At 50.1% G+C, this 10,952-nt stretch overlaps 1 protein-coding gene across 1 annotated transcript; it reads left to right on the plus strand.

The window, feature by feature from the left end:
- Positions 1 to 2,058: 2,058 nt before the first annotated feature.
- On the plus strand, positions 2,059 to 4,140 carry LOC120691425 (probable galacturonosyltransferase-like 7). The gene has a single exon (XM_039974495.1). The coding sequence runs from the start codon at positions 2,679 to 2,681 to the stop codon at positions 3,801 to 3,803; it is 1,125 nt and encodes a 374-aa protein (XP_039830429.1). The 5' UTR covers positions 2,059 to 2,678; the 3' UTR covers positions 3,804 to 4,140.
- Positions 4,141 to 10,952: the final 6,812 nt, after the last annotated feature.

Consider the following 10,952-nt stretch of genomic DNA (forward strand, 5'->3'; position numbering starts at 1 on the left):
GAAATGATTGCGACGATCGTTGCTTCATCATCACTATAACAAGCACTTCGCCACAGCCTGCGTTAGTTTACTACTATTGCCTAATCGAGATCGGCATGTGCCACTTTCCCCCTTAATTTCCAAATATTTGCCATTTTGTAATTAAAGTATGTATACTTAGAGCATCTCGAAGAGCTATCCTAAAATCTACTATCTAAATAATCATTTAGAGAGTCATTTGAGTAAAATTATTTTTCATACTTTTATATTTCCAACAGCTTTTCTATACCTTTTGTATTGTCTAGAGAATCATCTTTGCTCTCCATCTTTTGCTAGCATGAAATCTGGAATAGAGAATATCTATATTTGGGTATTTAATTGAAGAGTATGTTGTAAGGTAATTTTTCAACAAAATTTCTATTCCTATAAATTAGAAAAGATATAAAGAGTTTCTTGGAGATGCTCTTAGATATCCTATTTTCATATATAAAATTACTAGAGTTAAAATCATTAAATACCTTGCCCAAGGTAAAAATCTCCGTGGAGGAAATACAAAATTTATTGGGATGATAATAGAAAAATAGATTTGATCAAATTCGAAGTCCCAAATATTTAGCAACAAATGAAACATTGAGGAACGCGGGTATTTTGAAATCATGGTTAGTGTCCCTATGTTTTATACTATTTCGAGAGTAGATGTTTTCACATTGACAATAGTAGTATTAGAGAAATATAGCCTTATTATTTGTATTAGTAGTGGATTTTTTAGTTCTCATTTTCTTTAATGATCTTTTGAACATCATTTTGAGTGCCAAACATTGATCATTTTGTTTTGAATTGTGATCATGGTCATGTCGTGTTCTACCACTCTCCATTGGAGCAGAAGTTGGAATCAGATTCTTTTTGCACCTATATCGGAAACATGTAATCTCAAATTCTTTCTTTATTGGTATGGTTAGCAATTCTCACAATGATTTAAAGCTGCATAAGTTGAGGAACCATGTCGAATAAAAAAAATGCAAAACTCATTTAAAAGGAAACCCATAGAAATAACATGCAAAATCAAAATTTGGTTCCCTAGATCTACAAAACAACAAAGGAGAACATACTACTTTCCTCCTCCAGTCGTCTTGTTTCTTGCATGTAGTTATTTTACTATTGTGGAATTGAGATTGTCATGTGGCAAGCTTGAACCTCCCTGAGTATTACTATTTTTAAATGAATCCCCTCATCTACCTGCGTCGTAAAACTATTCTGTGATCTTTTTTCACATAGACAAACATCGGCAGTGTTTAATCCCCATGTCAGGTAAATGTCGTTTCCCTTTCTCGATTTCAGATTTTCAGTTCGTTCAGTGCTCTCTCCAACTATGCTTTGAATTCTCGATACAATATACTACCATACTATACTTCCTTAATTGCCTTGCTATGAATCTATTATCTTATTATTTAGCCAACAAACAAAGTCTTCACGTTCGCTCTAAGGCCTAGAAATTCTCACGTTAATCAGAGAAAAATAAAAAAAATAAAAATTACCCACCACTACTATTATGATAAAAATTAGTCTAAAATACCCCTGTGTCTAATTAAAAACATCCACCAATACCATTATGAAAAATTAAATATAAAATACTATTTAGCTATGTATCAGTTATAAACATATATTATTAAAGCTCAACAAATCAAATTGTTATTATAGGTGGATCATATTTGAATTGTCTTAACCAACAATAAAACATAGTTTACGATGATTAACATGGTGATGTATGGTAAACAAAATAGTATAATTTTTAAGTAAGGATACAACAATATGCGAATTTTTAAATTTTCAATACTAGTCGCGCAAATGTGCGGGCTATACGCCTAGTTATTATAAAATATATAATATAAATCGAGAAAGAATGTCGAGTGGAGGGACCAGCATTTCGACCCCCTACAGAAATATCATGCGTTCCTATTCGAAATTTCGTTACCGATAGGCACGAAGCAACAAACAACCGCGGAAGTCGGAAAGAGAGGGAAGAAGCGCCGGTAAAGTTGGGTTCGCCGTCCCCTTCCGCTGCCGCCCAGCCGAGCCAGCTGCCTCCTGCGACTGCGAGCCCTCCCCCCAGTCCGCTCCCTTCTCAAAGACGAGTCTAGAGAAAAAAGAGGGCGATAGATTAACAGCAAATCCCGAAATCGCAGCGCGAAATTAAACAAAACCGGAACGGCGGATACAATAAGCAGCTGCTGCGGTCGGCAGCAGCACCACCGCAAGCAGCCGCCACCGTCACGCCACCGCGCCGAGAGGGAAAAGCCGAGCGGTGGCAGGCTAGGAGGGGACGGACGAAAGGGGGAAATCGCCTGCCTGCCTGCCGCGGTGGGTTGGTGGCTGCCGCCTCCGCATCCTCTGCTCAGTTCCCCAGCCCACCCCCATTCACCTCGCCTGACCTCGCATGGATTCCCGCTCGCTTCCCCTCCACTCCACGCGCCGATCCGCCGCCACCTGCCAGGAGAGCGCGACGCGATCCAATTGAGGTGCAGGAGGCGGGGGCGCCCTGCCTGCTGCCTGCGTGCTTCCCCTCCAGTATCCGCCCGGGCCTGGCCGCGCTGCCGCTGGACGCCATCGCGCGCCTGCACGGCGTCTTGGGGCGGTCGGAGCAGCCGCCGCCACGCGGGCGACCCGGCGCGAGGAAGCGGTGGCCGAGCCGGGGGAGCGCGATGCTGTGGGTGACGCGCCTGTCCGGCTTCTTCTCCGCCGCCATGGTGATGGTGGTGCTGTCGCCGTCGCTCCAGTCCTTCCCGCCCGCCGAGGCCATCCGGTCCTCGCAGTTCGACGGCAGCGTCCGCTTCCCGGGCCAGATCGCGGGCGGCGCCAGGGGGATCGCCTTCCGCCGCGCCCCGTCGTTCCGCAATGCCGCCGATTGCGGCGGCGGCGGCGCGGGCAACGGCACCGCGGCCAATGTCTGCGACCCCTCGCTCGTCCACATCGCGATTACGCTCGATGAGGAGTACGTCAGGGGATCCGTCGCGGCGGTCCACTCGGTGGTTCAGCACGCCAGGTGCCCCGAGAGCGTCTTCTTCCACTTCCTCGTCTCCGACCCGGGCCTCGGGGACCTCGTCCGCGCCGTGTTCCCGCAGCTCCGCTTCAAGGTCTACTACTTCGACCCCGACCGCGTCCGGGGGCTCATCTCCACGTCGGTGCGGCAGGCGCTGGAGCAGCCGCTCAACTATGCGCGCAACTACCTCGCCGACCTCCTCGAGCCCTGCGTGCGCCGCGTCATCTACCTCGACTCCGACCTCGTCCTCGTCGACGACGTCGCCAAGCTCTGGCGCACCGACCTCGGCGGCCGCACCGTCGGCGCGCCCGAGTACTGCCACGCCAACTTTACCAAGTACTTCACAGGCCGGTTCTGGTCAGACCAGCGGTTCGCCGGAACGTTCGCGGGGCGGCGGCCGTGCTACTTCAACACAGGGGTCATGGTGCTCGATCTCGAGCGGTGGCGGCAAGCGAGCTACACGCAGCGCATCGAGCGGTGGATGGAGATACAAAAGTCGCCGCCAGGGCGCATCTACGAGCTGGGGTCGCTGCCGCCCTTCCTGCTGGTGTTCGCAGGGCACGTGGCGCCGATCGAACACCGGTGGAACCAGCACGGCCTCGGCGGCGACAATGTCCTGGGCAGCTGCCGCGACCTCCACCCGGGTCCGGTGAGCCTACTGCATTGGTCCGGGTCCGGCAAGCCGTGGGCGCGGCTCGGCGCCGGGCGGCCGTGCCCGCTCGATGCGCTCTGGGCGCCCTTCGACCTGTACGGCCCCGCCGGCGCCGGCGCCGAGGAGTCCCGGTAACCGCTACACTCGAAAAAAAAGAAAGATTCTTTTCCTTCTTTGGCCGACCCCGTACAAATTCTGAGCTTCTAATTCTTGGTTTCCATTACCTGTACAAACCTATATGTTTTTTCATCCCTTTCTTCTTCTTCTTCTTTTCCAGTTCAGTTCGATTAAATGTTTGGTGCTAGATTGTTCATGTTTGTTCTTAGTGATCTCTTCTCCCACGTTTTGATCATTTTGTTACTAAAAACAGAGGCCATTTGTTTGTATCCTACTCTACAGGGCTGCATTCTTGCAGCCTCAAACATCACCATAAATAAAATCACAGAGAAATAGACTTTGCACTTTGCAGCAAGCATTTGTTCTTCCATCTCTGATCCATCCCTCCCCCTCGCCCTCTGCTGTTCGGTCGGTGTCTTCTCACTAACTCTCGCAATCAATCCAATTCACCCAATTCTCCAATGCAGCACCTGCACGACCCTTAATGCCTGCCGCTGGACTCGAAGGATACCACTTACCACCAACACTCCACCATGGACTGGTTCCTGTGGACCATCAATGGCCGAGTCACCGTCACTCGCTCACAAACATGAGTAACTTGGAATCCTCATCTTTGTGGCCGTGCACGAACTGACTGACACTAACAACCATTTCGCTCGCGCTTAAGCAGTAAGCACTCACCATTTCGTCCCGTGTTGCTGTTAACTAAGCTCGCTGGGATTGAAAGCAGGCGGAAATGGCCGGTGTGGGGGCGAGGACTCGGTGGCTGCAAGCAACACGGGACTTGTGAGCTACCGCCCAAGACCGCCTCTCTTTTGGGGGGTCCTCACCCTTTCCTCCGGTGGGGTCTCCCGCCACTCCCGCTCGCCATCCTCGCCGCTTTATTCTTTTGCAAAATCATTATTGTTCTGCTGCTGCTGCTCATCTCCTCTCCAGACCTCTCATCTCATCGCCAAATAACTCAGGGATTTTTCTTTTCCTTTTCTTTTAGTCCCCTCAGCCTAGCAAAGCACCTCACCTTCCCTTGCAAGAACCTTTTGTTTTTCTGATCACCTCACTTTCCTTGCCAGCTCCCACTTAGCATCTACTTGTCGCCCTCCGCTCCGTGCGTCCAGCCAATATTTTGTGAACAATGTGGGTGGAAAAAAGAAACATTTCGTGTCACCACTCACCAGGCGCATGGGCTGGAAACGAGCCGAGCCGAGCTGAGCTCGGCTCGGCTCGCTATTTTTGCGAGCCAGAAAATCAGGCTCGGCTCGGCTCGGTGGAGGCTCGCGAGTCGGCTCGAGCCGGCTCGCGAGCCACACTAAACAATGTGAACTAAACTCAAAATAAATTAATTTATTCTTTTTGAATGATAACAATAATTATGTGGCATATATTTCTTATGTACATACAAATTGCTATGTTATGTGTATAAATATTAATTTGTACCACTAATGATGAAGAATTAATTCATCAATCATCGTGAAATTATTCTTAAACTGTATTGGGTCGAGCTCGCGAGCCGGCTCGCGAGCCTGAACGAGCCGGCTCGGCTCGGCTCTCTATTTTTGCGAGCCAAAAAATCTGGCTCGGCTCGGCTCGTTTGAGGCTCGCGAGCTGCTCTGAGCCGAGCCGAGCCGTTCCGAGCCCTAGCCGAGCTACGAGCCACGAGCTATTTTTCCAGCCCTATTGGCATTGTATCGTTCGTGCGGCACGCTCGCTGGCGACAGGCCCCGCCGGCGGTGAGGTGGTGAAGCGCCGCGGGCCCCGCTCGGTGCTCGCCACACGCGTCGGTTTCTGCCCCCGCCAGGGCGCCAGTTGCACAGTTCAGCTTCAGCCATGCTCGGGTGTGTTTAGTTCTAAAATTTCTCTCTCCAAACTTCACTATTCATCTATTACATCAAATCTTTTGCCTCATACATGGAGCATTAAATATAAATAAATAAATAAACCAATTGCATAGTTTTGATGTACATGACGAGACGAATTTTTTGAGTCTAGTTAGGTCATGGTAGGACAATAATTACCACAAACAAACGAAAAATGCTACAGTGTGCTACAGTGTCCGATGTAACCTTTTTACCATCATTTTAGGCTCGTCGATTTCGATTTGGCTGGCAGTGACGGCCCAACCGACAGGGGCTTGTAACCTTTAGCCATTAGCCCCAGCTAATCAGCTGCTTACATGCGAGATTCGTGTCGTGCGAGAGCTCAGAACTCTGCTCTGCACGCCGCGCGATCGGATTACTTTATTTCGAAGTTCCATTCGGGAGAGATACATGGCTGATTTCACTCGTGATGCTAAAGCCTTGCTGATGATGTGATTGCCTTTCTGTACCTCCGAATTCCGGTGCACCTAATGTGATGTCCTTGTCAGTTATCATCGTTTTTTTTTTATCACGTACGTATTCATTATCTGAAGTTCCTATTGAACTATCCAGAGTCGAACACTTGCGATGGTAGAAAGAAAGGCAATCTTTATTCCTCCCCTCTTCCAGAGAACTGCTAGCTTTCACTAGCTACCCATGCCAGTTTTCTTTAACTGGGTAGCAATGCCAAACCATGCCAGTTTTCCCATGTGGAAACCAGGGTAGCAATGCCAAACCATGTATTTTATCGCCAGAAGCTTTACCCTTTTTTTAGCTCAAAATGATTGATCGTTTCTCCTCCCGGCGTGGTAGAAAGGCGGAACGCTAGGGCCTTTGTGGAACACCCCTATCGTAGATTCGTAGTGCTGTCCCGCTGCTGCATTTGGGCAACCGTATCACTCTATCAGTCATCTCATGAGAGCGAGCGCGACGTCGAGGGCGAGCCGCGCCGGGTGTGGTCCTCCTCGCCACGGCGAGGCGAGGCGATGCGATGCGACGGCATCTTGTGAGGCCAGTCCCAAACCAAGAAACCACTAATAGTTTCTATATTTGTCATGTCATATAAACACCACTCATAGAAACTAAACCTTCAATGGATAATTTCTTCAAAATAAATTGCTATCCAATCATATCTCTTCTCTCTCCTATTTCTCTCCAATCCTTTCTTTTTTATCTTAGTTTGCGTGTAGACATGATTTTTTTGTATGAGACCTAATTTTTTCATATTTTATCTTCTCTCCTCATTAACTTCACTGCCATATCAATATTTTGTTTACATGAGGGTTTTTGAGTCGCGCGGGGTTCTGGTGGGGGGATCACGCGCGCTCCTTGCGTCGGTTAGCACGTCGGCGTCGCCGAGCCGGGGCACGGCCTCCGCCGCGAGGGAAAAGCTGTGATTGGCAAGGCGAGGGAGCCCCGTGCCCGTGCGCGCGCCTGCCTCGTTTTTCTTTCTTTCGCCTGCTGCTCTTACCGGCTCTCCGGCCGGTGGCACGTCGAGCCGTCGATGGAGAGCTGATCGGCGGCGCGCGTGGGCTTAAGGAACGGCGTTTTCTGGAAGGCCGTTGGCCGGTGGCGGATTTCTTCGTCCCGTGCTCTCGGTGGCCGCAGCGTCCTCGGGCAGCTGGGCCGGCGTGACGTGCCGCGTCGGCGTACGACGGGGCCCGGCTTGAACAGTGATGTACGGTGGGGCGGCCCTGCTATGCTAATTGCCTAAATATGCCTGAGAAAGACGGCGTATGGACCCCGAAAAGTATGGGTCCTTGGATTATTGACCTTGTATATGCCATCGTATCGTGCGCGTTGTGCCCCGAGCAGGAGGGATTCCTAGCTAGAGTGGGGATAAGATTGCAGAACTGTTGCTTTGTATTCTATGGTCTGAGTTGAGTCCAGTTCTTTTGCTCTGATTGCCAACGAAGATACAATAATTCTGTTTAGGGAGCTTACCTACTTCCATAAGGTAGCTTATCTCAGACGGTGTCATGCTGATGGGGGCTTCTCGGCACAAGCGTGTCTCTCAGGCTCCCCCGATGGATGACGTGCACTATCTGGGATGATCCATCCGACCATCAGCCTTGCTGGTCGCTGCACGGTCGTTGTTCAGTCACTATTGCGGCTCTCTATGCATCATATGTTGTTGTACCGTTAAGGAATTGTAGCATCAGTTGGTCGCGGGGGCGCGTGTCTGTACTGTAAACCGGCACGGTGCTGAAGCATATATAGGTGGACGGCGTGGAAGCATATGTTCGGGCAATCAGTAGGGGTTTGAATGGAATCGAAGAACATTCGAACAGCTATCCCCCAACACCCCATGTGATGGACGAGGTCTACTATGAGATCTTGATGACTTGCTGTGCGGAAGCCATTTCCTCCTCTGTACTTCTGACCAACCCCTTGCAGTTGCCTACAACCAATGATTTTCTTTTTGCTATAGTAAGCAGCTATTTTTCCAGTGAATGTAAACGGTGCAGCTGAGCAGTCCTATATTTGTTCTTGGTGGTCGTCAAATGCAGTAACAACGCTGCGCACTCCTTTGGCTTTGTCCACGGCCCCCCAAATGTGTGATCCACGTGTGCAGATGCGCGAGCTTTATGTGCTGTCGCTGGCGTCCACCAGCCATCCATTCTCTGCCCCAAAAGATCGAACCCACCGACAGACATCAGCCTCCCAAGCCTTCCTTGCTCCAATGATTCCAGCCAGCCACAAGGGTCTGTCATGAGAATTGAGAATCTACTACTAGATCATATCGCATCTCTCGGTTTGGTACCCTTGCCATTCTCATGTCACCCCGAACCCTCACCGGAACTCGACCGGACAGGACGTGTATACATAACGACGATATCTAGTAGCTCTGTGCCCCCCACACGGACACATGCGAGTGCACAGCCGCCGCTCATGCCCTAACTATGACATGGACCGCTGTTAGATCACAGTTCACCGTACCAGACATCACATGATCTGATCTGCATTCCGATCTGCAGGCATTTGCCTTTTTTTTTTTTGAACAAACGGCTTTTGCCTTTGCACTTTGCAGAACGCAAGATAACATATTGTAATTTGGCTCTGGACTGCAATGTACACTCTCTGGTCTGTCGAACTCTCTCTGTCTCCGCTAGTGGCGAACGGGAAGCCCCGAGCTCTCCCTCACGGCCTCACCTCACCTATAGGCAAATACTAGTCCCTTGTCGCCTCGCCACAACCTGCAGTGCGCCATGGCCAGCCACCAACCGTCAGTTGAGCGTTTGTTTTGCCCGCGGATGGGAGGCCGCGAGCCCGCGAGGACCAAGGAGCGTCCAGGACAGGCAGCGTGGCGTCCTAGTGGCTCGGAAAAGCGGGGCTCCGAGTCGCTTGCGGCGGCAGGGAGAGTACAGCGAGCGAGGCTACTGGCTGGCTGCCTGGCTGGCGATGGCCGCGTCCTCTCCTCGATCTCACCTGCACTGCACATGCGCGGCCTCGCTGATGGGAACTCTGCAGGGGTCTTGACGGCAGCGATGCACTTGTAGCACTGACCAAACAGTCGAATGTCCGATTGTCATCCTGGATCCTGGTCCTTGAGGATTTCCATGCCATAACATTTTGGGGTGTTGGCTGATGCAGCTAGTTGAGCTCGTCAGGCCCTCTCCTCTTTGTATCTGTACAGCAGGGTCGGCATCGTAGGGGGACGGGGACGGGGGACCATACGTGATACGTGCGTACACGGCATCCTCATTAGTTGGCGTCTCTCGAGCTATACGGTTCACGGAAGAAGATGCGATGCGTGCTAGATATTTCTTGGTTGGAGCGAGTAGATCAGGGTCACCACCTACTAGTATTCTAGTACTCCTTCCTTCCTCGTTTATAAGACACACACGCATATCAAGATTCAAACATTTATATCTTTGATCAATAATTTAACTATTAATTTTTAATTTTTATAATGTAAATTTTATATGATTGGATTCGTGATCAAATATAGTTTACAATGATTATAAATTTATAATCATAAGTGATATAATATATGACAAATAAATGGTCAAAGTATCGTTTGGAAGACCGTGCCATGTTCCACCGTGCCTTATAAACGAAGGAGGGAGCAGTACATACCTCCTGGGAAGGGAAACCATCAATACGAGGCCTGGAGTTCGGTATGCGTGTCCCTGATCTGCTTTGGTGTTGCGATCAGGAGGCCGAGGGATCGATCTAGAGGGAGGGGTGGGCAGGATTGTTGCCTTGTTGGGGTCCCATTAGGCAATCTCCCGAGAGTACCCATTTCGTACGGCGATGGTCCTTTCTGACATGACCTCCTTCTGAGTCGTCCATGGGGCAATCAACGGCTTGGCGTTCTTGTGGATTCGGAAGGGTTGATCGTCACATCGGACGGCTGGTGCTGAGAGCCAGCCCCATGCACCGAGTACATGATGGTTACCGATTTGTCGCGTCATTTCACGATTATCAAACGGATCGGAGTTGTGCAACGAGAGGTTTACGGACCAGCCTAATTTGGTTGCTCGGCACCATTCTTAAAACAGGTGCTGGGCGACCCGTGACGGCGGCCCATTCACGCACCGCGTCCACGTTTCACGGTCTGCGCGAACGAGCCGTCGTCGTTGGAGCTGAGGCGGACCGCGGACGGATGCACCTGCAACCTACTCCACGTCCTGTTTGACACTAATTTGCGCCAAGACACTCGAATGCGTTAGAACGTGCATTGATCGCCGACACGATCTTCACCAACGGGTTCCCTGCGCATAGACCGGTCAGATCGGTTATGGCGACCGGTCAGACCGGTTCTACAGAGAACGCCGCGAAGACTTAAAACCTCGAGCTCAGGAGGGACCCCGTCGGAGCTCGTGGATCTAGGGTTGCTCTGAGATTGGCAGGCCACTCAGAACGCCATCGAACGCCATGGAGACGAGCATAGAACAGCAGATGAGATTGAAAAAATTAGGGTTTGGAGGTAAAAGGTAAAGGATAAATGTATGAATCGATTGGGATTACCCTCAATCGGCCTTAGCCTTTATATTTATAGGCCGGGGAAGTCGTACCCCTCTCCAAGTCGGTTTATACAAAAAATTTCAAAATAAAACGAAGCATACTCGGATTACAACTGGACAGAATGGTCTGACCGGTCGGCCCGACCGGTCAAGACCGGTCGGCCTCTGAACTGCCAGAATTAGCTGTCAACATATGTCCCCTGCTTTTTGGTGAGTTTCACAAGCCAAAAAGCAAGAACTGTCCTGATGTACATGTTTTACACAGAGCATATAAGTCTAAAAAATAAAACTAAGGGCGATATTCAATACCGGCCATCTTCGTCCTCATGCACTTTGCCATACGC

The sequence above is a fragment of the Panicum virgatum genome, chromosome 9N, assembly GCF_016808335.1.
Source record: "Panicum virgatum strain AP13 chromosome 9N, P.virgatum_v5, whole genome shotgun sequence".
In the NCBI taxonomy this organism is placed as follows: domain Eukaryota; kingdom Viridiplantae; phylum Streptophyta; class Magnoliopsida; order Poales; family Poaceae; genus Panicum; species Panicum virgatum.